We start from the raw sequence: 27,794 nt of genomic DNA on the forward strand, positions 1-27,794 counted from the left end.
ACCATATGTTTGATTGTGTCCTAGTTCATTCTGAGATCAAAACTTGTGCTTTCCAATTGTCTGACCTAACCCAAGATGCAAGTAAATTACTGATATATTACCTCATAAAATATATGATTAGTTAATAAATGTGATAATTTTGTTTCAGATCTCAGTGAAATCCTTCCCTAAACATTATAAAGCCCACAGGGAGCTGTGCTTCTATAATTAATATTTTCAAAAATGTCTTCCTGAAATAAGCAGGTTTCTCTTACAATAATGACTTTGTGGCATTAATATAATAATTTGGTACCTCCATCTCCCCATATCTGTAAAGTAACAATAATAAAACTTAGCCATCATTACAAGAGATTTGATATCTATGGATGCAAAGAACTGAGTGGTGAGTATTTATTATTAACCAATTGCTATTAGGTAAGCTTGCATGAATGAGTCCCACTGAAGTCATCTGGACCTAATCTCAATTTAGAGATAGAGGACAGAAAAATGAACCAGATTAGCTTCTAACCACTATTTTGTTTTGGTTGTTAAAATTGTACATGCAGATCTAGCTAATTTACATGTATGTCAGGAATGGAAAATTAAGTTCAAATTTGATACATGTTTAATTGCTATAGGAGCAACTGTGCACACAGTTTAAAGGAGAGAAATTTAAGTACAATAAGTACAATTCTAAAGAATACTTTAAGTTGGAACTCAGAAGAAGAAGGAATTCTATTTAGGGGATCCATTCACTGCAATTGGTCCTTAAGTATCGGTAGTTTGCTATAAAACTACTCACATTTGTCCACCAAACTCTGCATAATCTCCATACTGCAAACTCTCCATACTGCAGGTGTTTTAAGCTTATTTGAGGCAGTAAGATAGAAGTAAAGCCTGAGATTACTTTTGCTGCAGCATTTAAGATTTAGCCATCTGCAAAAGAATTAGTATGCTCTTAGCATAAAGGAGGAGTTCTTGGAAAGTGCAGAGCACAATGCACCTTCATAGTACTGCACAGCAGCCTGCAAAACTGATAGATAGCAAGTGTTATTAGCATACTCATTTCAAAGATTTGTTTACATGAGAAGCTACTTTGTGGCAGTCCTTGAACAGGAGCCACGTTTTGTCTCTCACTGCTGTGAAGACAAATTTCTGATAGCTCCCCAGTTCTTTGTTTTACAGACATCCATATTATAATATGACTTTATATTTAAAACCTATGCCATGCTTTCTGAATACAGTTATTATTCCTCTGACATAATGCAAATTTTGGATAACTGAACATCCACATAGTCACACTTGCTATACATGCACCACATGCGCCGGTCTAATTCTTTTCTCTGGCAATTTCATTCCTAAATGAACTGCTTTCTGAGTTGAGTATATGCTCAACCAATCAGTCTTGGAAATTTTGCTTACTACTCCAAAATATGTTAAAACTAATATCTTTTATGTTCTCATGAAAGTCGTTGCTCTCAGAATGAGACTTGTTCATATGTACAGAAACTGAAGCCAGTTTCTGTCCCTGTTGCTGTACACCCTATGTTCTGTATTCATCATATTGCTTGTGCTGTAGAACTGTGTTTAGCAAGTGCTTTTATTCATATTGTGAAGTCTGTTTGCTGCCTGATTTAAAACAAAAATAGTGCTTGTTGTGGTCACAGTGATTTAAATGCTCCATAAAGTGTGTATTTTCCCAGCATGTCTAATTTAAAATAAGTAACACCCCCCTGTTGCCTGGCATGATTGTAACTGAACATACATCTCCTGCTTACGAAGTCGCCTAGAGATGTATATGAGGAATGCTCAGTGCCATTCTCAGTACCCGTAGTACTAACCATTGCCTTGTCTGCATTTGTGCCCAGGTCATACGCCAGCCCTGGCTTGCGCTCCTAACAAAGACGTGGCTGACTGCCTGGCACTCATTTTGGCTACCATGATGCCTTTTTCTCCTTCCAGTTCAATGACGGCTTTCAACTTCGCTTGTTTTAAAAAAGACAGTTTGGGCAGGACACATCTCTGCGATGGCTCCAGTATGGGTAGCATTAACTCTTGTAATAAGCCCTTGAGTAATAACATAGGAACAGAGGATGGGTACAATGAAAATGATTCTGATTCTGAAACATTTTGACTTTGGTATTCAAAACTTTTTCTTCCCTTATTGGTTCCTTTCAGCTTGTTGTTTTGGTCTTTTTAAACAGCTCAGATCCCACTGCTATATTCTTAACTATTACTCTTGACAAGTAGGTATTGAAAGATATGTAGTGTTGATGAGAATTAAGCCTTTAAATAACAAAGGGGAACTTACTGGAATATTATTCTCATTAATGTTCTGCAGCTTTTCAGCTTCCTCATGTTTTCCTTAGGCCCTAAGTGCCCCTGTGGAAAGTCTCTACCTCTTATTTTAAGTAAAAAAGAGAAAATGCCTTTTTCCTTTTTGACAGCACAAATAAACAGGGAACTGTTTGTAAAAAGTACTTACATATTTTAGCTGTAACGTTAGTACACAAACATATTTTCAATGTAGCCGTCATAGATTTCAAGCATTGCTCCTTTCCTCTGTTTGTCTGTTTACTAATTCCAGGGGCTCTGATAATTAGATAACTTCTTTTACACAAACCAAAGGTCAAGTTGTAAATCCTAAAATTGCCTGTATTACTTCTCTACAGGAAGAAAAAATTACATTCTGCACGTATTAAGCACTTAAACGTACAGAAAGCACTTTTTACAGTTATTAGTTGCAGCATGCAATTAGAAAAATGTAGTTATAAACTCTTAAGGCCAAATTCTACTTGTCTCACCATGTTTCCCCACTGACATTAGTGGAACCACTTGTGAAAAATTAAAATCACTTGCCCACCCTTTCCCCTTCCGCCACCCTCCCCCGCCCCCCCCCGCTTTTTTTTCCCAATTCAGCACATGCGTGTACAGTTTATTTGCACTACAGAATTAGGGTCATTAGAAGTTTCTGTCACCTGAGCCGTTAACCATGAATCTAGTATCAGAAAAAGAAATCAGGTGTAGACAAAGGTGTATGTAAACATTTATGATGACATGCCAACTTAAATAGATTTAAAAAAATATTTTCTATGCTTAAATAACCAATTTTTGCTGTAAACGATATCGTTTTTTAACGTAATTCTGCCAGTGTTTGGATTAACAGAGTAGAGGTAAAACAATGAAAGCATAACACCAAAAGTTGAAATACCAAACACGAGAAAACAAAAATGTACCATGCACCATGCAGGGGATCGGAGATGCATGCTAAAAGAGCCTATTGTCACCAGCTTTGAAAGCAATGTCAGCTTGTGAATATGTTTACTCCTTCTGCCAAAGTTTCTAGGTCAAACGGACCCCGACCCTCATCTGCAACAGAAGTACAAAAGGAAGAATGAGACTTTATAAGCAAAAACAAAACAAAACAAACAAAAGCCTATCATGAACTAACCAGCCGTACCAAGAGGACCAAAATGCTTCAGTGATTAAATGGAAGACTTTATTACTTTTATTTTTTTTCTTCAAATGTGAGTGACATAATGAAGTAGTTTTCTAAAGCATAAAACTATAAACTTTTGAGGTAATGAGTAGTCTTGAGTGAATTTTACATTTTATGATGCAGGTTTCAAGTTGACATTTGTAACTAATTATGTGTTGACCACAGTTTGTTTTTTTCCAGACTAAGGAAAATGTTCATATGCTTTTAATGTAAATGTGTTTATATTTATTTGAAATGAAACAAATACCCAGGAAAAATAACTATGGCTTTTTCTCCTTGTTAGTAGTTGTGCATATTATTTTGTGTAATGCAAAATAAAATGTGAATCTAGGCAAGACTGATGGCCTGAGTGGAGAAAGGAAGGGAAATGATGCACTTCAGAAGTGTGCCCATCTTAATCTGTGGAATGTAAAGATGGAAGTCCACAGGCTATACTGGTAAAAAGCAGAGAGCAAACACCTTTCATCATCATTTGAATGTGTAAGAAAGGGATCCGACACCTTGCTAGACAGGTGAGAGAACACTGTACAACTACAGTAAAGTTATAGAAAAGGTAATGTAGCATGGAGTTAAGGTGTTACAAGTTCCAGTGATTCACACTCAGGATATCTGCAGGCCTAAATCCGTGCTGGGAGAATGAGAAGAGCTTCTTCCTGAGTGCATGCTTTCGTCAGGGTAAATAAAAATAAGGATTTCTATTTTAGTTGTAGTTTTTAGCCATGTTCCACTGAATTGTTTAAAAATAATAATAATCATCAGCAGATTTCCAGTTCTTCAACTGGAAAAAGCACGCATTGTTTATTTTGCCCTGCTAAAATTACACATTGTTTCCTTGAACATTAACAAATTTCCAAAATTTGCAACGAACTTCCTAAGGGATAGTGTCTATGAAGGTAAAGGTATGTTTTTCCTCAATCCTATCTTTTCAGCAGCAGAACTGACAGAGCACCTGAAACCCTGGTTTTCTCCTCAGAAGTAGCACAGGAAACTTTTTTATGATTGACTTTTCTCAAAGTTTTTAATGTAAAACCTGCAGAATAGCAATAACGACCTTATTGTAAGCACTGAAAATAAGAGGAGAGACCAGTTGTTAGTTTTCAGTCATGTGTTTAGAAATAAATGGAAATCCCAAGTTTTAGTTTGTTTGTTTGTTTCTGTGTAGAATGACAGCATTTAAAACAAACAAACAAATGAGAAATAGCTGCCACCTGCTCTAACAGCAGGAACAGCATTTTAATTTTATTTAAACTAGAGATTAAATGTGTCTAACCCTGAAATAAAGTTACGCTATCCTACATGAAGTTGTTTCATTAGGAGAAAACAAGTGATCTTTACAAGGAGAATATTGTATTATTTCAAGCAGCCATTTTATACAAATCAGTGTTTTACTTGGTACCGTACAGAGTTACTGAAAATATTTTGTAAATTTGCAATACCTTGTAACTCTGGTAACTGTGTAGTACAACTGCTGCCTTTTATGATGCATACAACGTTATAGAAGCGTAGGTGATTATCAAATAACTTTGCTCCTTCTGGGAATCAAACTTAAACTTTACGGATTAAACTTCTCTATAAACTAGCAATGATGTAAGTTTGCAGTATTCCAGAAATCCTAGAAAAATATGATTTGTTAGCATCTTATGGGCATTTGGAAAGCCATGGTTTGAGTATGGTGTTCTTAGGAAAACCGTCACAAGCAAGACATTTGGAAGTACTCGGTATCAGCCTGTCCCCAGATCTCACAACAATCCCTTTTCCTGTATGCTAGTACATTAACTTGTAATATAATTTGTCACTTGTAGAAATAAATTTGTTATTTAGGACAGGTATTTAAGTATGGGAATAATCTTACTCATGTAAATAATCACCATGCCTTTTTGTGGACTTTTTACAAGGGTAGATTTAATCATACAGAATTGTTGCACTTAACCCTGGATCCTGCAATTTACAGTACATGGACTACTTCTGTATTTGCACCAAACAGTGGGTATTTTGTGAGGGGCAGCAGTCTGCCCAGTTTTATTAGCAGGGTAGTTTTCATCCTGTATTTTAACCACAGTTGCAGGTGGAATCCATAGCAGGATTGGGTCCCATTCTCATAAATACTGAGTAAAAACCTCCGGACTGCCTGAAATTGCTGTGAAATAGCTCAGGGGATTTCTGTTCATTGCTACTAAAAGGGCACCATAATGTGTTTGGTACTTTTATGCAGTAAACAACTGCCAGATTACTAAATTAGAACAAACACATGAAATGAATTGTTTATCCATTGTACTGTTGAGAAACCTGGTTATGTATCTTGAGGATGACTTTAAAAAAAAATTGTGATTTTTATTCTTAGTCATGTAAGAAATATTAGAGTGCCTTTTTATATTTGTGTATTATGGAAATGTTTTGTGAAAGTTGTCTCTCTTTTTTTTTTTTTTTTTTTAATTTGAGTGTTATAAAAGCAATATATTACCAGTAAATTTTCATTTCAACTCTTCTTTGAATGTATAAAGTGTTTCTTCTTTTCATATGTTCTACCTGTATTGAAATGAAAATTAATATGCTAAATTTCTATAGGAATAATGTATAACTTTTGCAGTGCTGAAAATGCTTTCTTATTACACAAAAAGTAAACCTTAGATCAGTGTTATAGGAAAGGGCGTTTTAAACTAGTGACAATCTGAGCGTGTGTATAAAATGTAATTTTATGCGTTTCTTATGCAGTGATCTACATATTAAAGCCAATATCTTACGTTTTGTAGGTTTTGTCTTATATTTTATGCTTTAGCATGTGCAATATATCTTTACAAACCATGGTGATACGAATCTGGTGCCAGTGTTATATTTTGCATACCATTTGTAATAAACAACATGAAATATTGTTTGATGGTTTCAGTGGGGTTTTGTCGGTGGTGTTTTCTTTTGTAAATTGAAGTTTAAAGACTTGGTAAATGTCACGTATAAAATGAGGAAAAAGACTTACTTCGGTGAATGACTTGGAATTCAGCCTGAATCTTCTCAAGCACAGTCTAGTAACTTTTTTTCAACTACTGAATGCTGTGTTCATGTAATGAAAAACCCTAACCTAAACTACTATTGAGATGCATTCAGATGGTTATTTTTACAAATAAAAATGGTACAAATACTGTTGGAAAACCGAGTAAATTTTATTTATTTTAAATGACGGGAGAACGTTGCAGTACCGAGCCCAGCGAAGGTGCTGAAGGCGTCTTTTTACTTCCTCCCTCCCTCCCTCAGGTGCTGTGCGAGGAGCCCCCTCAGCGCGCCCTGCCCTCCCCGTCATGGCGGGCGGGCGGCCGGCGGGCGCGTCTCTGCCCTCCTCAACATGGCGGGCAGGCGGCGCACCGACCTCCCCAACATGGCGGCCGCACCTCTCCCGCTGCCGTTGGCGGCCAGGTTGTGGCGCCCGCCCCGTCCCTCCCCGCCCGGTCCCTCCCCGCCGTGCCCGTGCCCGCGGCCGCGGGGCGAGGCCGCTCCGCACCTCAGCGCGATGGGGCGGGCGAGCGGGCGGCTGCCCGCGGCGGCGCCGCTCTTCTACGGGGCGCTGGCGGCGCTGGCGCTGCTGGGGGTGCGCGACGTGCTCTTCCTCTACGAGGAGAATCGCTGCAGCATGACCTACATGTTCGAGTACCCCGAGTACCTGGTGAGCCGGGGGGAGGCAGCCCGCAGGGGCGCGGCGGGGCCGCCGCAACAGGTGGGAGGGAGCCCGGCGGCACCCAGCGCCGCCGGTGGGCGGAGGGGCGGCGGCCTCGCCGGGAGCCGTGAGGGGAGGAAGCGCTGCGGGGCGCGATGGGCGAGGCGGGGCCGCCGCGGCTCCTCAGGCGCCCGACCTGCCGAGGGAGGCGGCGGCTGGGGTCCCGCTGCGAGCCTTCTTCCCCAGGCGGTGGGCGCCCGCCCAGAGCTGCCCGCAGCTCCCCGTTTTGCTGACAAAACCTCTTCGAGACCTGCTGAAAAACCTCCCTGGAAATCCTGAGTCGGTTTGAGGGAGACAGCTGCTGGGGGAATTGCTCTCCAGACAGCGCGTTGTGGTACATGTTGCGTTACGCTGTGGGGATGTCAACGTGGGAACTGAGGCAGCGTTGCTGCTATGACCGCGTTCGCTTGTTTAAAAACAGTTTTTTTAACATAGTTCTTACTGCAGGATTTCGTTGCTGTTAAAAGCATCACAAAGCATGTTCTGTCAGTTCTTAAACGGCCGTTTAGCATCGTCTCTTTGTAAGGAAAAAATGGAAATTCCATTTTTTGGAATGGAATTTCCATTACATGGAAAAAATGTAATGAAATAGTCTGCATCATAATCTGCTGTTCTCATGTAGGTTTCAAGCTGGGCCTGCATAGTAAGGAAGATCTTGCAGCAAAAACTTGTTTCCTAAATTCATAATGAAACAGCAAGTTAATTTTAGGATCCGTTAACTGCACGTGATTGTCTCAACACAGCCAGTTCCGCGCACGCTAGTGTGCAAAAGGGAGCCTTGGGATAGCTGCAGGGGTTGTTCTGTCAGTGCTGTAGAGCAGATGTAGACTTACTCTAAATGTAGAGTAAAAAACTATAAATACTAACACAGTACGCAGCAAATTTTAAGCTCTCCATGTAGTCGAAACCTACTTCAGTTTCAGTTCAAAGCCAACCAACTGAACGTTACCGGCATAACCTGTTTGATGTTATTGGAGGTTCCTTGACATTGTCATTTGCCAGCACAGCTTTGGTGTTTACTCACCGTGCCAGTGCTTCAGTTCTGAGTTCTGTGCTGTAAGAGATGCTCTGCTTCAGGACGGGCACAGGGACAGGGCTAAGGGCAGGGCTTCCACGCAGCAGGGATGCAAGTTGTGTCTCGCTGCGCTGTCTCTCCAAACTCCTAATCCCTAAACAGTCACTTTTACTGTGTGCAGAACAGTGCTTTGGGGGAAAAATATGTCCATGTTTGAGCTTGTTAAAGCATTGTACTTTCCAACTACCTTTTTTTTTTTGCCAAAGAGGTTGGCTCTTTCATGTTTAATGTATTTGTAATGCTGGTGTTGGTGTGAACCGACAAGGTAGGGATTTCAGATGAATGGGACCTGTTCTCCCTGCCAGACTGTGTATTGCATTACGAAACAAATAGTTCTTTGAGCAGGGAAACATAAAAAGGTTGATTTCCTGGAGTCTGTTTTTTGGTGTGTCTACCAGTGTGGTATAGCTCACAGTTGAGCTAATACCAAGAAAGGAATTGGAACTGATTTATTTTATTTATTTATTTATTTTGTAGTTAACTTTTTTTTTTTTTTCTTGAGTTGCAGAATTACAGTATTTGATTTGAACGTTGCCAATTCTTGTTCTGGCTAAACTTGTTACAAGATTCAGAAGTTATTGATAAGGGCTTTTTCACACAAGCCTAATTTTTGTAGAAGCACAGTGAAAACTGAAGCCTATGTTGACAGTGTAAAAACTTGCTATAGCTCATTACAGCCAATTATGTAACCAGGGTCTTGGGAAATCAAAATTTAAAACCTCTGTCACGGAACAGGGACTTCTGTTTCCCTTGGGAGATCTGTGTTACCATTTTGTTGTAGTATAGGAGTACCATACTTTGCAGACAAAAAAAAAAAAAAAAAAAAAAAAAAAAAGGGCAGCTCATTGATTTTTATTGTCTGTAAAAGATTTTGAAAAGACGGTGAACCAGAATGATATTGTGGAATAATAGTTTAATACTTTTTATTTGATTAATCAGGCAGTATGCTTAATTTACTAATGAAAACTGACTGTAATTAAATAGATTTCGTGTGTGTGTCCCCTGACATTTGAACACCTTTGAAAAAGGAGCAATAGAAAGGAATAAGAACGGGACAGTGAGGTTAGCGCAGCTGATGAGGTGAGGTGATGGAAAGGAAATTGTAAGAAAGATTAGAAAATGGTAAGCCCTGAACAAAGCTTAACGTTTTTGCTCAAAGTGAAGGAATTATAACTGTTTGTATACATATACATAACATATACATATACATAACTTCTTATGTATATAAGAAGTTGTTATATATACACCAATCTTTTATTCTATATATGTGTATGTATACATATCAAAGACACTAAGGACAGGTTGCAAACAAGTTGAAGACTAAGGGAAAGGAAATAGTCTGTAGTCAAGGAGGGACAGACAGATGAAAAGGGGAAGGGATGAGTATGTGTGTGTGTGGTGGGAATTAGAGCTAAATCGTCTTTACTGTAGTGAGAGGTGGGAGAACCAACTGGAATAGAGATGCTTCTACTTAGTTCTACTTAAGCAAAGCACCTGAGGGAGACTTCAGAGAAGTTTCCTGATGCAAAACTGGGTTTAATTTTCACTTTGCTGTGATGTAAGATAAAATGTTACCTTAAGATTTAAAAAAAAAAAAAAGAAAAAAAAGAAAGGCATTTTAATACAGTTTGTTCATTACTTCATTTATCTGTGAATTATCATGGTACGTAACCAAATGCTATAACTAGTGTATAATTAGTATCACTCAGGTGTCCTGGTTTCTGGCCTCAAATCGCATGTCCTGGGAGAAGTGACTTCCTTTTTTTTTTTTTTTTTTTCTTTTTTTTAAATTTTTCTGTAGTATGTTACTTTAAGGATGTGCAACTTTAACAGATACACAATTGCAGTCATTCCCAGTTTGTTTAAAGCTGGTTCAAGTTCATAACTGTTTCAAGGAGCTGCAGCCACTCATGGGCAGTAATACCTACTTAAAATAAGTACTCAACATTTTATGTTTCTTGAACTTTTTAGAGCAAAACCCATTGAAGTTTTTCCTCCTGTGTTCTTCAGACTGTCCTTGAAAACACTACATAAAACAGAAACCAAAATATTTAAATGGCTGGATAGCCACTGTATTTTCTTGTTTGCAACAGTATAGATGTTATATTTGGTTTCTTTAAGCTTAAATCCACATTCAGAAATGAATGTTATTTATTTTTCTAGGCACTGGAAAACTAGGCTCTGTAGTCTTCATGTTCAAGAACAATGTGCTATGTTTTCCATGCGCAATAGATTCAAATGAGAGCATCCTGACGTTCCAAACTGCATCAGTTCAGCCTTTTAGTAAGGATAGAGTCTCTTCACCTTGTTCAATAGACCCGAGCTGCCTTCTTTGTAGTAGCCTGTTTGCATTTCAAAAATCGTTTGAGTTCTTGGGTGCTAGAGGACAGTATTTTGATTCTGTGCCATGTTTTCTTTTGCAACAGAAAATAAAATTACCGAAGAAGACAGCCAGGCGATATCCAGCGTACGAGCTCTATCTCTACGGGGAGGGGAATTATGCTGAAGAAAACAAAAATCTAGTATTGACAGGAATTCCAGTTCTCTTTCTTCCTGGGAATGCTGGCAGTTACAAACAAGGTAAGCATTTACCTAATTCATAGGTATTTTGCAAAGAGTTCTCACTGTTATGCATTAGTTAACGGCAAGACTTTTTTCTGTTTGAAATGATATCAGCAATGGTGCAGTTAATCCTTATCAGTCCGTGGTCACTTTCAAGAAGGCAAAAGACTTGATTTGTATTTGAAATCAGTTAAGCAGTTGAGCTATAATGTATTTCTGGAGTGAGGCGTTATCTTCTGAAGGGCAGAAACAGTGCAATTTATGCTGTACTGTGGCAGCACTGCACCGTTGCTATGTGTTTCCAATTAAAAACGTATTTGCTTTTGATTTGAACAGTGTTCAGAGCAGCTGTGCCAAGTAAAGCAATACCTGAATTTGATCAGAAGAAGCTAAACCAGCTGCCATCTGTTATCAGAAGTTGTATTAGGTACATACTATAGAAATAAGCATCATCTTATGGTTTAACTTGTAGCTTCGATATTTCCTAATTCTTTATGTAGTGGTAGTTTTTCCTTAGTATCATATTCCCCCTTGGTTTTCTGTGTTACTCCCTGTTACACTTCTAGGCTCCAGATGAAAAGAAGGAATAGTTTTTAAAGCATTCTGTATTTTTCAATGTAAATACCAAGCTTAATAATTTGCGTGTGAAGTACTGCGAAGTACATGTGAAGTGTTCATTCAGGTATCCAGAATTCCTTCCAAGCTGGGCTTGTTACTGTTATTTTTGTTTTCTGAAATGTACTTTGAAACAGTTAGTAACACCCTTCAGACATTAGCAAAACTTGTGTGTATGTATGGGGAAAAACACTTCAGTCTAAAACTTGCTGTTTTACCATGGTATTTTTTCCTTATATTTGCACCAGACTTGGTGATTAAATTATCTAATTTCAGAAAACCTTTACAAGGTTATTTTCTCAGACAACGTACTTGCTTAGCTTATGAAAAAGTAAAATATTTTGCAAACTCATGCTGTCAGAAAACTCACATAGCTTTGCAGAGACAGTAGTATCCAAAGAACATGATGAACATAACGATTATGGGAGGTACCGAATGGATTTCCATAATCGTCTCTAAAGTACTGGAAATCTTCTGTGAGATAATTGATTCAAAGATCAAAGCCAAAATTTCCTGAAGTGGTATATTCTTTATTGCAGCGCTGGATGCACAGGGGATCTCTCCACCTACCGTGCATGTTCGAAGTGACAAACCAGCTCATATTTATACAGCAAAACAATGAATATTCTATTAACGTCTATACATATTCATTACCTAAACCCGCCTACTCTTGCTTTGTATGCTAATTAGCTTATCAGTCCTTGCGCTTGCACAAAGCCTTCCAAGAATTGTGGTCTGGGGTCTTCGGGACGTGGGCAGTGGTCTTTGGGAGTGGTCTCGTGATGTACTTTTCATCTTTTGCTTAAAAAATGCCAGGTTGGATGAATCAGTTGTTTTCCAAGCTGCAGAAATGCTGAGTTGGCTCAAGCCTAACTGAGGGTCGGCAGATAACAGGATGTTTCAGTTAACAAGACATAACAGAAGGTTGACTCAAGTTGTTGCAAGTCTCAGCCTGACTGAGGGTCGACAGATAACGGGATGCTTCAATTAACAAGATGCTTCAACATAACAGAAGGTCGACCGATAACAAGATGTCATCTATTTTGTTCTCATTAATTTTTAACCACAAGATTTATTCTATCCTAAAGTGAGTTTATACAATATCATAATGCTGTCTCTAAAATCAGGGCAGTGCATCATTATACAGAAAATAGAATGGTACTTTCAGTGTATGTTAGGAATCAAAATGAAATATATAAAGAAAAACCTAGTTGAGTAGGAGTACTACATGCTGCAAATATTCTGCTACTTTAGATGAGTGCCTTTAAATATTTATTCCTTGTTTTGGTAAATTGATTTAGGGAGACTGGCAGTAAGTCACATTCATTTTCCAAAATCTTTGTTTGATTAAGGCAAAACTGATTTATTCTATGGCTCAGAATATTTTTAATATGGTTTATTATGAAAATTCACATTTCATTTAGAATTTATTGTGGAATAATATATTTTAGGTCTGATACCTAGATGAACAGTTGTTGCTGCTGTTGTTCTTTTCACGCTTGTTTAAAATATGTTCATGGTTGAAAAATGAAAGCAAGCCTCGCTGCTGTGTTTCCTGGGCTTATTTTGATTTGTTACCGACACTTTTGAAGGATGTGAATCCATTATCTTTCACAGGCACTGAGGTGAAATTTGTAAAATTTACAAAATTCAGACTTTGCGCAAAAGAAGATCGTCTGGTTTAATTAGTGGGAACAAACCTGGAATTGGGAGAATTGAGGGTTCCTGAGTTCTGATCAGGAACCTCTTACCAACTTGCCTTGTGATCATTGGCGATATTTGTATTCCTTCTACCATGAATTTCAAAGTATAAAGTTGTGACAGGATACTTGATCTTTTAAATACTTTTTAGGTCTTTTCATACCATTTTGAAGGTGTTCTTATTACTTATCAATTTTAGATAGAATTGGTGAAAGGATTGACTACAAATTCTACTTATAATTTGCATCTTTCTGATAATATTTGTTTAGGTGGCTGAATGTATAAAATATTTCAGAAATGTTATTTTCTAACATGATAAGCTTTGCTGAAGTTTAGTTGGTTTTGTTCACCTCTCCAGTGAAGTTTTCAGAGGAGAATTCTGCAAGCTGCAGACCTCTGAAGCTGTTCTACTCTAAGACAAATCCTGCTTCTAAATGCCAGACTTGGGCAGATCGTTAGTTTATTTGTAGAAGTGTATACTTGTTTGGGGGACTCTTTTCTTTCCTTCTTTCTCCGCCATGCTCTTTGCAGCTGGTGCTGTTCCTGTCCTGCTGTGTCCCCTCAGCAACAATGCCACACTCAGAAGGCTGTATTAGATAGCAGCCAGGGTTAGATGAGCACAGGTCAGAAGCAAGGCCTCATAAACAGGACATTTTCTCCCTCAGGACTTCTGGTAGAAGTGTTCTTTGGGCTTTGGTTTCCTTCTCCTCTGTCCATCTTGGGGTGGTATTTGGGAATGTTGTTCTAGATTGGTAGTCTTCAAAGGAATTTTAGAAAACCGCAGCAATAGCATTGCCTCTCCAGTTGAAGGCAAGAATGAGGATTTTGCATTCTTGTCCTGGTGGTGATGAGAAGGTGCGAACGAGATGAGAATAGCAATGCTCAGGTGAAGGAGCATAAGCTGTTATCTTTTATCAGTTTGGTTCAGACATTGTGTCCATGAAGTCAGCTGCCATGCCATAATATTTAGTTCTCTGTACCTCACTCCAACCTTTTCTTTTATCTCCTCCGACATCTTTTCCACGTGCTTCTGTAAACTTTTATTAGGATGTATTTACTCATACTTCTTTCTGTCAGAAGGATTCTTATAAAAACAGGAAAATTGTTACATTTCTCATTTTGCAATTCAATACTGTCAGTGGCTGACTGATATTTTTGTTGTCATTATTTATATATTCAAACCTGATTTTGTAAAACAAGTGGGATTGCAGTTTAGAAAAGATTTGCCTTGCATCTTTTTTTTTTTTTTTAACCTTTTATAAATGACATGAATAATGAATTTAAAATAGCATTTGTTTCTTGAGAGGTTATGTATTTGTGTTTGTCTACTAATGATGATGCTAGGACAGTCTAATAGTCCCTGCTTAATTTGTGATTTTTCCTAGTGCGTTCTCTTGGATCTATTGCACTTAGAAAAGCAGAAGATCTTGACTTCAAGTATCATTTTAATTTCTTCACCGTCAACTTCAATGAGGAGTTGGTTGCACTGTATGGTGGTACTCTCCAACGACAGACCAAATTTGTGCATGAATGCATAAAAGTAATTCTTAAGTTGTACAGGGTAAGTACTGATGTATGCTAGATCATGTACTTGTGTTTTGGAATGGAAATCTGGTCAGCTTTTTTGACGGATAACTGAAGAACAATGAATAAGGGAGGGAGACTTTGTACTGTGTGTAGGTAATTGATCATGGCTCTCAAGAGAGAACTGCTGCTCTTTAATAGATTTGTAATGTTTGTGACAATCTTGGAGCCCTGATTAGGTTCTTTATTGTTTATAAACAAACACTTCCTTGCGCAATGCATGCTTTTTTTGTAGTACAGCTTTAAGCTTTCTCTAGCTTATTAAAATAATAATATAGCATCACCTTCCATCCTGTTTTCCTAGAAGTTTTCTGTTAGCCTATGTTGATACTAGTCAATATTATCCTTGAAGGGATACAAATTGATCTGTGGGGAAAAATGAACAGCTGCTAATCAGAGGAGGCCCATGTCAGAACCAGATTTGAAATTGAACTAATTATCCTTTGCTCTTTCCTTAAGGATCGAGAATTTGCACCAAGCAGTGTTGCAATAGTAGGCCATTCCATGGGTGGTCTTGTTGCAAGAGCATTGCTTACCCTGAAGAATTTTAAGCCTGAACTTATAAATCTGCTCATTACACAAGCTACACCTCATGTTGCACCTGTAATGCCTTTGGATAAATATATTACTGGTAAGTAAACTAACCCAACTACATTCTATTTCTTTACTGATTCCCTCATGCATTAGCTGGTGAGATTCTTGCAAATTGCTGAGGCTTGAAGCAGTTCATGTGTGCAGAATGTTCTGTTTACTGTAATTAATCTATTCCTTTATTACCGTAGTGATTATCTCTGCACGCTGTACTACTTTAAGTGAAATGTCATTGTAAAGTTGACTATGTGGGCCTATGCTTCTGTGAAGGGGCAGAAGTCCAAATAATTTCTAAGTGCAATAGACTGCAGAGTATGGAACAAATTTCATAAGCTCTCCAGAGAGTGACATTTTTTTTTCTTTCTTTTTCTGTAAAACTTAAACTCTGTAATGGCTTTCTTTGTCAAATGAATTGCCTAAATGGAGTTACTTTTGTTGCAGTTGTTAATGTTTGTTACTCCCAAAGTGTGTTATTGAATATACCTATTGTGTATTGAATATACCTATTGAATATAGGTATAATATATATTTTACATAATATATTTATATGTATAGAAGATGCAAAGTATTTTCTGCTTACTTAACTAAAATGAAAAGGAAAGTATAATCATTATGTATGCACTGTTAACTTATTGGAAAGATTGATGTGACTAAATTATGCTGATGAAATACATGTATGTGCTTTGTGGCTACTTTGCTGTTCAATGTAGATATAGAAGGAATTGATGAAGGAAAAGAATAGACATTTATTTTCTTTATTCTCTGTGGCACCCAAGAGGAAGGGATTATCTCTAGTTGCTAAATTTGATTTACTGTGTTTGCATTGCAATCAGTTGTAGGAAGAAAAATTAATACAATGCTTCTTTCTTGCTGACTGACTGTTTCTGGATTATTGCCATCCTTAAAATAGAACGGTGATTTGCTACCTAAAGAAAATAAGTGCTCAGCTAATAAAGGAAGTGTGAGTGTATCTGTCTCTCCCAACTACTACCTCCTTGGCATTAAAACAATAATTTTTGTTCCTTATATGAATCAAAAGTGGTAATCAGAGCTTGAATGCCTCTAAGAGGGCTTACAGAAACTTTTAGTTGAATCATTCTGTAGCTTTTTTTAAATATATAAAATAGATTTATGGGAAATTGATTGATTTTAATGTATTTTATAGATTTTTATACAGCTGTAAGCAATCATTGGATTCTAAACGCCCAAGAGTTAAGAAATTTAACTACCCTTTCTGTGGCGGGAGGATTTAGAGATTACCAAGTTCGTTCAGGACTGGCTTTTCTACCAAGATTGAGTCAACAAGACAGTGCCTTATCTGTTGTGGTAAAAAACAAACAAACAAACAAAAAATGTATTTTTGTTGTTGTTTTTGTTTTGCATGGAGGTATGCTAGATAGCTGTCTGTAATATGTGTATCAATGTCTGATTGTAGTTTATATGTACAGCATAGAGTAACTAAATATGAAAATAATATATAAATATGAAATATAAATATAAATAAAATATAAAAAGAATATGAAAATAAATGAAGATAATGAATATATATATATATATATATATGTATATATATATGTATATATAACACCATAAATATTTGATGTAGCAGAAATGAGTGTCCATTGAAAGAGTACGCGTTGGGGTGGATTTGAATCATCCTAAGTACTGCTTGGTACTATTGCTTTTCACCACCTTCTTGCACCTTTTCTGTTGCAGAAATCAGGTTTTATTTGTCTTCTGCTTGTGCAGGCATCTATTTCCTCCCAAAATTAATCAAGCAGCATCATAGAACTAGTTAGGTTTGTTATTCCATATTTCCTGCCATGTAACTGTTCTCTGCATGGAAGAAACTGGCAAATACTCCTCAGTAGGGCTTGACAGAAAATTTGTAGTTTCCGACTTCCATTTATTGTGTAAGCCAGCTTTTGAACAGGTTTTTTCTGACATCAGCTTGAAATGTTATCTGAAACAGTTTTCATTCCCTTGGTGTTTATCTCCCTGTCCATTGTACAGAAGGCCGTCTATAAATAGTCTCCACTCTGATTCTGCTAGGCTGAGAAGATTAACTCTGCAATCCCTTTGTCCTAGCAACCCTTCTCTGCGTCTGCTGCACTTTAATTTCTCATGACTGTTGGTGACCAAGATTTTGCATGAGATCCAGTGTAGAGTGGTATAATTTTTTTTATAACCTTGTCATCTGGATCTACCAAGTCATACTGTAGGATGATGTTTATTTCTTTATTTTTTCTTCATGGCTGTAGCTCATTAATTGTTTATACTTTACTTGAATCAGGTTGTATGATAAGGTAATGAGCTCTGTTTATGGAAGGGAGATTTTTGGTGGCAGTCTGTAAATGCAGTACATGTACAAATGAATAACTTTGGACTGTCTAGTTCTTTCATGCTCCTTTCTGTTGAGGGTGTTCTTGATTTTTCAGCAACTGCCTTCACTGGCATGCTTCTATTCTTATGTGCCAGGATCACTTATTAAATTAATAAGATTAGTAAGAGAAGCAGTCTTTGAAGAACGTCTTAGTAAGTTTCTTCTACACCATTATTTGCTCTTTGACTATTAGACACTGCTATCTGATCTATCTAACACACATACTTCTGTAGTCATTTTACAAGTCCTTGTCTTTGCTGCAGCAAATAATGTTTTTGACTGAAGAAGCCATTCTATTATACCTCTGTCCATGAAACTCTATTACTAATTACCAAAGTAGATTTAAATTGGGGGGACGGGGGAGGGGGACGGGACGCAACTTAGAATTTTTAAATGCTGAACGCTAAAAAAAATATCTTAGTTGTTTTTCTTCTCCAAACAGAGCTCGGCTGTGCCTAGAGCTTGGGCCTCAACAGACCATCTCTCAATAGTGTGGTAAGCTATTTGAACAAAGGTTAATTGGCTGACCAAACATTCCTTTTGTTTTGTATTGTTCTTACATTATACAATAATGTAATTTCAGCATAATATGGTCTCTTCCTGCCACTTTTATTCCCCTGGATATTTCCTTTCTAGATTTAATTTTACTTATTCTGTCTTCTAGGTGCAAAGAATTGATCCTGGCTACCATTAGAGCTTTTTTTGATCTCATAGATGAAAACACAAGGCAGGTTTGTATATATGACCCACTGTGTATAATTTCTTCTTCCCTCACAGAATGCTTAATCAGGACAAGCTCACTTTTGATTTTTCTGAGTCACACTGAGAAAATTATTGCCTTTTTGGTATTGGTCACTGAAAAAGTCTCATGGCTTTGTGTTATTTGACATGTCAGAAATAATTAGAAGTTAAGCCAATTTTTATTATTTATTAATAATGTTATTATTGCTTGGTGCTTTATAGTTGGTTTGTGGATTGTGTTATTATTACATGATGCATTAGGTTTAGTTGACCTTGCACCATGCTATTTTTTTCTAGCTGTGTAGCTTTGAATGGAATCTCTTAGAGTGTGTTGGATTCACCTTGCATAAATAGTATACAAAGGGTGAAAAACTATGATGGTTTATCTCAGACATAATACTTCTTAAATTTCCCCACGTAGTGTCGTCATAGGGGCCAGCAAGTATTTACAGTGTTCTTTTGTGAATAACACAAAAATAGACTGTAAATGCAATATAAGGGCAGGGAAAAAGCTGATTTGTTTACCTCTGGTTACCATCATTTATTGCTTTTCTAAATAAATATCCTTCTGAAATGTTTGGCAGCAGTACACTTGAATTGGGATCAAGGTCCAGAGGTTAGAAATATGCAAGAGCAGAGTCACAGACATAGAAGAGGAAGGCTTACAGGTGTTCTTTTTCAGTTTCCGTAGTGCCACGCTGCACTGGTTTCTTAAGGCATGCTCACTTTAATATGGAATTTATAGGGACAAAAAGGAGGTACGGTTTTTCTGAAGTTGACTGACAGTGCACTGGAGGGTAATACATTGCAGAAATCAGTTGTATTGTCCACAATGTTGAAAAGCTGAAGAGGAGAGAAGAAGGAAAAAATGAAAGCAAAGCTCAGTGTACTCTTACAGCTATTTGTTTTCTTGAAATATTAAGATAGGTGCAATATGCTAGATTTATGAATAAAGACAAGTACATATAAATATTTTTAAACTCTGCCATGAGTATGTTGTTTTGGGAAGAATGTATGGGTGTCTATATAAAGTATGTATTTTTTTTAAATATATATGTAGAATATAATTTCCTTTTGTTAAGAATAGATGATGATACAAAACTCCCAAAAGTTTTATTTATGCATAATGGCAAATGTTGACTTTCTCTGTTTTGCTGTGATTGACTATTAATGGTACTTTATTTATTCAGATTATTGTATTTAGAATAGAAACAGTGTATCATGTCTTCTAATAATTTATTTCCTCTCATTCCCAAAACTGCATTTCTACTGATCATGTCATGATTGTAAATCATACAAATTGGTAAAATAAAAATTGGCAATCTGTTTTGTTGGTAAAATAAAAATTGACCATCTGTTTTGTTTGTTTTGTTAAGATAACTGAGGATCCCAAGAAGAGAATGTCTGTACTGAATCACCACTTTGTGAGACACCCTGGAAAGATATTTGAGGAAAATCCTGAAGCTTTTACAGAACTTACAGGTGTGTAGCAGTTTTCTTTTGAACAAGATTCAGAGATACTCCTTGTTTAAGAGTTGATCTTCTTACTAGCAAGCTTCTGAAATAAAATTTGTCCTTCTGACATTGCTGAAACAATATGTGGCTTTTTAGACCTACACTATTAACTTCCATGTGGTTTCAGCACTTAATAGTTTAAAAAGGGTAGGAGCAAAAATGGCTATGTCGTTTTTATATGCCTTTGATTCTGAGGCACAAGTAAGAATCGTATTTACACCAAGGTGTCCAGTAGACAATCTCAGAAATTGGGGATAGCTGAACGCCAAAAATGCTGTCTAGTCTACACTTGCATCCCATTTTTGCTAGAGGGTTAAGGTTGAGTGATTAGGCATTGGAAAGGGTTGCCCAGGGAGGTGGTGGAGTCACTGTCCCTGCGGGTGTTTAAGGAAAAGTTGCACCGGATGATCTTGTGTGTCTTTTCCAACCTTAAAGATTCTGTGATTCTGGGTATTGTAGAGCCACTATGTTAGTTTTGTGCTATGTAAGGAAATCCTGAATATTCAGGGCTGCTTCATCAATTTAGTGATGTGACAGGGTAAATTGGACCACCCACTAATTGTTTCCTTGTCACTGCAAAGAATGCATAGATAAAAGGTAACAAATCTTGAGCACAAGGATTCTTGGGAACTAAACAGATGTTTCATAAGGCACAGCTGTATTGCTAGTTCTGCTGAGTGGACTGAACTGAGGAAAACCATTTTATTTCAGAAATTTTCGTAACGTAAACTATTGCAGAACTTTTAAGATAGCTTTAACTTTGGTGTCCAGTTTTGGCCACCCTAGTATAAGGGGACATTTAGGCATTGACATGCTAGAATGAACCCAGTAGAGGACCACCGAAATGTTTAGCTTCTGGGGTGTAAGACACGGGGAGAGGGAGGCTAAGTGAACGGTGTTTGTTCCCTCTAAAAAGAATGTTAAGGGGGGGATTTATTGTTATCTTCATCTACCTAGTGAAAGATCAGACTATTCTTGGAAGTGCAAAGTGTTTGCATCTTGCTATTTCTCGCACACTCTTGACACTTAAAAATTCATGAGAGAAATTTAGCTTATTCTAGTTACACAAAAGAAAAATATTAACCTTGCATAATAATTTGCAGTATTTACATATCCAATCTGTTCATTATTCTGTCTTATTTTCTTTCTCCAGACATATCTTTAAACTCCTACTGTTTTCTTGTACGTGGCACTCAGCTCATCACTTGACTTGCTTTTACACAAGTTTCTGTACTAGTTTTCTTAAAAGGCCGAGAGAAACAAAGACTGGGGATGTTTCTAATATTTCATTAGATTTAATGCCGCCCTGTAATTACATCTTGTGTTGTTAAGTTTCTTTTTTTTTTTTTTGTTTCCTTGAGAGCTTTGTTCTAAAATCCATAGGCTTTCTCTTTTTGTAGTTAATATGTAGTAATTGGATCCCAGTGTTTTGCTACTTCCTGTGTTACTGATAATGACTGTTGCATGTCATTCTAAGCAGCAGCAAGCTTGTGTATTGACTAAAGTTTGTAAGGTTTTGAGACATTTACATATAAGAGATAACATATCGGCAATAAGAAAGTATGAGATTTTGTAGATTATTTCCTCCAGTGTCACATATAAAAACATGTTTGTTTTTAGGAGATTTCATGTGGATTGAAGTCAAAACCTCAAAATGGACTTACTCTGTTTACAACGTAAGTGATGTTTTTCTCTATTGTGTGTATTATGTTTATTTTTTTTTAGTAATGAACATTTTTTTCCCTTTGAAGGATTCAGATGGAAAATATTTCGTGTTTCCTCTTGCAAGCCACAGAAAATCATACAGTCATGTTTACTGTGAAAACAGTATGTTGGTGAGAAAATACTTCTTTCATGTCTCGAGTTTGTTTATAAACTTGTTTGGTTTTAATTTTGGATATGTTGTGATTTTAAGAAAATTTAATGAATAATACATGTAGTAGAAATTAATGACATCCACTTACATTCACATCCTAATACGTTGTGTCAGATGTACTTCTTGTTGAAGCATGTTGTGCTTAGTGTTCAAGGTCTGAAACCTTCAATGTCACCTGAATTTCTGAAATGTGAATGTTTTATTTTCGGCTCTCTCACAGTTAGCCACAGATTGCTTTCTCATTTAATTTAGTGCAGCTGTACTGATGGCATTGAATGAAGAAGTTATTTTCAGTGCTGCCAGGGTTTAGCTGTACTTAGAATTCAGAAACACTGCTTATAGGTTTGCTTTGCCATAATAAAATTTAAGTCAGCCAGAAAGTCTACAGAGATCTTCAGCTAAGCAGTGGATGTGAATGGGAGCCAGCTGAGAAAACAGCACCTTCTCAGCTGTCTCCTTTGTTGTGAAGAGAGGTGATAGTATGCCCTGTATTTTTAGTTCCACAGCTAAAATGTTTTTGAAATTGTTTTTAAAATACTTTTTGAAAGGAAGAAATGTAGTCTCTTGGCAAACTGGAGATGGATAAATATACTTCTCAGTATTAAATGAGTAGTGGAAAATGTCCCTGCCCATGGCAGGGGGGTTGGAACTAGATGATCTTTAAGTTCCCTTCCCACCCAAACCATTCTGCGATTCATTCTGAGATGCTTTCTTATATGATTGTATGTATCCCTCTTACCTCAAAAGGAGAGGTTCAGACTACCATTGCGGGGAAAAAAAGAATATATCCTGTGTTTCCTAGAAGCAGCTTCAAAATTTTTAAATTTGTTGTGAACTTAGTTGCCCTTGAATGGGGCAATTTTTGCCTTCATTATGTATTAATGACAGGACTGGTACTGTTTGAGGAGGAGGAGGTACAGAATACTTATATTCTCTAGTAGTGAGAGTTAAGGGGAACCCAGTAGGACAGTCAAAATCTGAAGTATTTCTTGACTACTCAGGATAGGAGCTTGAGACATTAATTTTAGATGGAAAAGAATAAACTTGAATAAAATTGAACTTTATATCGTGTTAAGGCAGATACTTCTCTTTTTTGAAGAGAAATAATGAAAGTTTGCTTGCCAAACCTTGTATTTCTTTTTTAGAAAAACGTGCCAATTCATATATAGAAAAGATGACAAACTTATTTAAAATGATTCTGGAAAAAAAAGCACCACACCTTTAATGTTCGTGTTTTATCTTTCTTTGTAATTCTAATTGCAAGATTATGATATCAGACTCTTTAATGGAGGATATAATGTCAAATTCCATTAACACGGAAGTTTGATTTTGCTGTGAAATGTTTAAAAAAAAAAAAAAAGAAAAAGTTAATAGTTTCATTATAAACTACAGAAGGAATTTGAGAGAGACTGTTCTTGTCATCATCCTTGCTTTTACACTTCAGCAAATAATATTCTTAAGAGAGTTTGGTTATTATAGTGATAGTGGCTGCAGACATAATGGAAAATGAGATGAAGATGAAAATCTGTGCCTCTCATTAGGAAGTTATTTGCACCAGGCTCTGCTATTAAAGTATTCTAGAACAATTGCTCATATTTAGTGAACTGAAACTGTTAGCATGTAGAAATTTTGGAGATTATCAGTATCAACTCATGCATTGTTTGCTGGAAAGAATTAATAGTAATGTATTTATAAATTCGCACATCAGTAATGTACTTTTTATGGTATTAACGTTACAGGACACAAGTAGCTGGATTTATGGCTGCATGGACAGCAATTCTTCAACATGGTGAGTATACATAGTTCCTGTTTTTTTTTTTTTATTATTTAAGTAGATCTTGTATGACTGTATTTGAGTTTTCAAGCATATAAAATATCTTTCTTAGGAAGGGGTTGGCAAGAAAAAATAGAATTCTTATTCCTGCTGTGCATAATTCATGCTTTCTGTATCATCAATAAACAGGAAAAAATATACTGACCAAAATTGCTATCATATGAATGCAGAATAAATTTTGTGATTTTTTTTTTTAATTTAAGCTGTATTTTTGACCTTCATATCAGTAAAAAAAAAAATGAAAAAAAAAAAAAAAATTGCTCCTTTTACTCTCTTTTGGACACTGCATTCTGCATTGGAACCCTAAATTGTATGGTTTGTAACATCATTTTAGAATCCTTTGACAAAGACATAAAACATTACTTGAAGCCCTCAGAAAGTGAATTGAAGCATCTTTTTATTATTTTTTTTTGCATTCCAGAATTGCTGTTACCATATGAGAATATTTAGAAGTGTGGGTGATCAAGTGATTATTTGAATCAGGTCATTACAATCATTACTAAAAAGATGAAAAGTAATTGTTTTTAACACTGGCTTAATTTACCTCCTCAGAGTCAGCTCTACATAAATTCAGTCTACCCTTTAGATTAGGGAAAATTCCTGGGTGGATTTGAGCTAGTGTAGTGTTTATTTTTTGGGGATCTGTGCTGAGGCATATAGCCACAGTGTCTTGCATCCAGTCAGATGTTACAATTATTCTTTCCTGATCCAAGGAGCAGCTGGCTGTTACTGTTCTTTGTAACCTTTGATTGGCATCAAATGGAGGTTAGTCTAGTGCAGGACTGCTAGCTAAAACTTAGCCTAATAAAATCCATAGCAAAAACACTATTATCCTGAGGTCCTATAACACTATTTAGAGAACAAAATGTATCCTGGTATTGTAAAAATCATATTTTATAGTAAGTGAATGAATGTCTTGCTGTTCAATTTGAAAATTCGTACACCAGTTTTGAGCTGCTGCAAGGTCTGCAATTCTTGTTTTATGTGGTATGTTTTGCATGTGCCCATAGGAACAATGGACACATTTGATATTTAACAGATGTTAATAAAACTGTGTGTTAATTCAATGCCAGTGCTGCCTTGGCTCATTAAGAGTTTTAATTCTTTTGGAAGATGTGTGTCTAGTAACTGATGATTGTTGTGTATTACAAAATTAGAGCTTCATTTAATTTCTTCATGCAAAAACAAGATTTGCAGTATCTGAAATTATTATAATTTGCTAAATGACTGTAGTAGCTGACTGCAGTAGACCCAAACTTGTTCGCAATTCATAATTATGCATGTTTAGGTAGAGAGGGATAAAAGCTGGTCCACTGTCATAATCTAGTGCCTGGATAATGAAATGTTTGTCCTTTTAATGTGCATGTATTTTTACAGTCTGGAAGCTACTGATTTATCCTGGAGAGCTGAGTTACTTCCGACCATCAAGGTAAGTGTACCTACCTCATAGCAGGGAGAGTTGCTTGGTGGGGTTGTGTCGTGGGAGAAGGATCTGTTCTGTTTGCAGCATGGAACATGCAATTGTATTGCAGAGGAAGGGGTACAAGAGGTGGACATCTGGGAACTGGCAAGCTAAGGGGTGTGTTTTGTTAATGGCTTTTCCTCTTTTTTTTTTTTTTCTATTTTTTTTAAGGTTGTAATACTGAAACTTCAGGATTATCCTTCTTTGTCCCACATTGTCATTCTTGTACCACCCACGGTTGGCAATAAGGTAAAAAGATGAAACATGGACATTGCTTGTTCAGAGTGTTCATAGCTTTCAGATGCTATGATGGAAGTTAAAGGGTTATGTGCTAAGTTATTGGACAAATTGTCAAACTCTCGGTTTAACAAACAAAGAGAGAACAAATGATAGACTTGGAATGGGATGGAAAGTAATTTTCAAGTGAACTAAATATATATTAGAGATGGTGGAACTCGTATTTGCTGCATACGTCTCTTTGCTCTTCATAATTAATCTTCAGGGGACAAAACAGAGCTTCTTGCTGCTTAGAAAACTGTATCCAGAATTTGGACAAATCATGCTGCTTTGCAACATCACACCTCCCACCCCACCCCACCCCTGACCAAAACAAACAAACAAAAAAACAGCAACAACAGAAACACTGAGATGCACCTCAGGTGGAGGGATGTGAACTGGATTCTAGTCATTCTCAGGCTTTTGAAGGCAAATGGCTGCAAACATGAGTAACCTACAAGTTATGCGTAAGGTACCCAGATTTCTACTGCTGTTTACAAGAATAAACTAACTGCCAGTCCCTGACAGTCAGGGGGGAGGGGGCAGAAGTGACAGTTCAGTATTTGTGTCCTGTATTCTGCTGGTGCCTGTGAATAGGGCTTGGCTACAGTCTTGTGTTCAGTTTAGATCTGTACTTAATATTCTGAATTGCAGTTTGCTTTGGACTGTGAATTCTTCAAAGAGGATTCCAGAACAGTACAGCTTCCTGTAACGAATCTTTTTTCCTTTGGTAAGTACATCGCATTAATATTGGGGGGGGGAAAAATAAAAAAAGGGAAACTAATATTAACTAACACCTAAGATAATAAATGTGCTTAAAACTTCCAATGTTCAGGTTTGGTTTTTTTTTTGGAGGTGGGGTTGTTTTTACTAAAGTTAACACTACTCTTGCTAGTAACAAATAAGAAATGTGACTTTTTTTTTTTTTGACTAACAGATATAGTGGATATAAATCTCCTGGGGAAAAAAAAAATCAAATCTGAAGATGTACTGAGTTCTCAGATCATTTTATATAATATTTTAAAATAACGCATCCTTTGCAGGCCTTTCTTCAAGCAAAATTCTATTAAATTCCACTGGCTTACTTTACAATGTTCAGCTCCAGCACTTTAACCAAGTAAGAATATTACTTAATTTTTTAAGCTAATGTAACAACTATTTGGAGTCTAAGTAATTTTTTTTATATGTTTTAGGTATATCAAGCTTTCAGAATATATATAGAGAGCCACTGCCAGTCACCCAATGGTAAATATGCGTGTTCTAAAGTATATATTTATAACCTTGTTTTAAACCTCCTTGAAAATTCTCAAGACTAAAACTTGTGGAACCAGAAGTCCTTTCAGGCAGTGGGGTTTATACAGTATTATTATAATCTGTTCAAATGTCTGTGCTAATATTTCTCATTTTCTACTTTAAGAAGCTCAAAGAAAATGAGGAACTAGTCTCATATGCTTGTTTTATTGCTTCTCAGAAAGGAAGGTTGAATTTTACACAGGATTCTGCATTACATTGGAAGTGTTTCTCAAGAATAGTATGTTTGACTAGGATTTTTATTTGCTAATTTTGGCACTCAAATCTGAGTGTTGAGCTGCATGAACTCAAACAGAAGAGGATGCTAAAGGGCTTGGTTTCAAGAAAAAAAAAAAAAAAGAGAGATTTACTAGCTTGAGGTAACAGCTTGCAATTGAAAACCCGAAATTTTCTCGTAACTGTACTGCCTTTAATGTTGGTGTCTTTCTGTCTTGGTCTGTAACAGCATGTGTTAAAAGTCATTTTTGTTCAGTGTTAACTGCACTGAAATCTTAATTGCAATGTAACTGCAAGCACAGTGCTTCTGTACAATGATCTCTAGGCCACCTTTTGTTTTGTTTGTGTTTTTAAGTGTCTTATGGTGAAATTATAGCAGGTCAAATGTTATAGACAGTAAGCAGTATGTACACGTGTGGTTTTGAAGAAATGGCACATAGCATATGTTTTGCCGATATATAGTGAGACTATTGAATTTGCTTCATTTATTTTTTGCAGACAGTTGCCATGTCTTGTTCTTAATGAATTTTGTATTTTTAATTATCTTCCTTTTCAGAAAAAACTAGTGTTTACAGACTTCATATACCCTGGTCACATGAAGACTCAGTAACTGTAGCTAAGTAAGGACTTTAACAGTTATAATTTATTTCTTGATATGTTCTTGAAGAGAGTTTGCATGCTGTTGTGGGCATATTTCTGATATGAAACAAATTATCCAGTCTCTTTTGCATCTTTCCTTCATTTACCTTTCTGTCCTCATTGACAAAGTTGTTTTGTTTTTTCTTTTAAATAAGTATATCTACTAATAGATCTACTAGTTGCTTGTTTGATAGTTCTTGCAAATATTTTGGAAATGGAAATAAGATTTCTT

The 27,794-nt window shown here is 36.6% G+C and overlaps 2 protein-coding genes across 14 annotated transcripts in view; both read left to right on the top strand.

Annotated features, from left to right (window-relative positions):
* ANKRD44 (ankyrin repeat domain 44) overlaps window positions 1-6,622 on the top strand; it is a 144,715-nt gene extending 138,093 nt beyond the window's left edge. For 7 of the 10 annotated variants that reach the window (XM_084523516.1, XM_084523521.1, XM_084523520.1 and 4 more), the window contains one exon: window positions 1,848-6,361. In XM_084523516.1, coding sequence (XP_084379642.1) covers window positions 1,848-2,113 — 266 coding nt within the window. In that variant the 3' untranslated portion in view covers window positions 2,114-6,361. Of the gene's footprint in view, window positions 1-1,847 lie in introns of all 10 variants that reach the window. The other 3 variants (XM_084523525.1, XM_084523517.1, XM_084523518.1) reach the window with 2 other exon arrangements.
* Window positions 6,623-6,723: 101 nt separating this feature from the next.
* Window positions 6,724-27,794, top strand: part of PGAP1 (post-GPI attachment to proteins inositol deacylase 1) — a 31,300-nt gene continuing 10,229 nt past the window's right edge. The window contains exons 1-17 of one of the 4 annotated variants that reach the window (XM_084523528.1): window positions 6,724-7,130; window positions 10,683-10,836; window positions 14,520-14,695; window positions 15,178-15,349; window positions 16,475-16,635; window positions 18,135-18,187; window positions 18,357-18,423; window positions 19,810-19,915; window positions 21,569-21,624; window positions 21,700-21,783; window positions 23,564-23,613; window positions 25,036-25,087; window positions 25,292-25,369; window positions 26,051-26,126; window positions 26,440-26,513; window positions 26,590-26,641; window positions 27,480-27,543. In XM_084523528.1, the coding sequence (XP_084379654.1) occupies window positions 6,813-7,130; window positions 10,683-10,836; window positions 14,520-14,695; window positions 15,178-15,349; window positions 16,475-16,635; window positions 18,135-18,187; window positions 18,357-18,423; window positions 19,810-19,915; window positions 21,569-21,624; window positions 21,700-21,783; window positions 23,564-23,613; window positions 25,036-25,087; window positions 25,292-25,369; window positions 26,051-26,126; window positions 26,440-26,513; window positions 26,590-26,641; window positions 27,480-27,543 (1,793 nt within the window). In that variant the 5' untranslated portion in view covers window positions 6,724-6,812. Of the gene's footprint in view, window positions 7,131-7,418; window positions 7,516-10,682; window positions 10,837-14,519; window positions 14,696-15,177; window positions 15,350-16,474; window positions 16,636-18,134; window positions 18,188-18,356; window positions 18,424-19,809; window positions 19,916-21,568; window positions 21,625-21,699; window positions 21,784-23,563; window positions 23,614-25,035; window positions 25,088-25,291; window positions 25,370-26,050; window positions 26,127-26,439; window positions 26,514-26,589; window positions 26,642-27,479; window positions 27,544-27,794 lie in introns of those variants that run through there. The other 3 variants (XM_084523526.1, XM_084523529.1, XM_084523527.1) reach the window with 3 other exon arrangements.

This window comes from Aythya ferina (assembly GCF_964211825.1).
Source record: "Aythya ferina genome assembly, chromosome: 6".
Taxonomy (NCBI): Eukaryota; Metazoa; Chordata; class Aves; order Anseriformes; family Anatidae; genus Aythya; species Aythya ferina.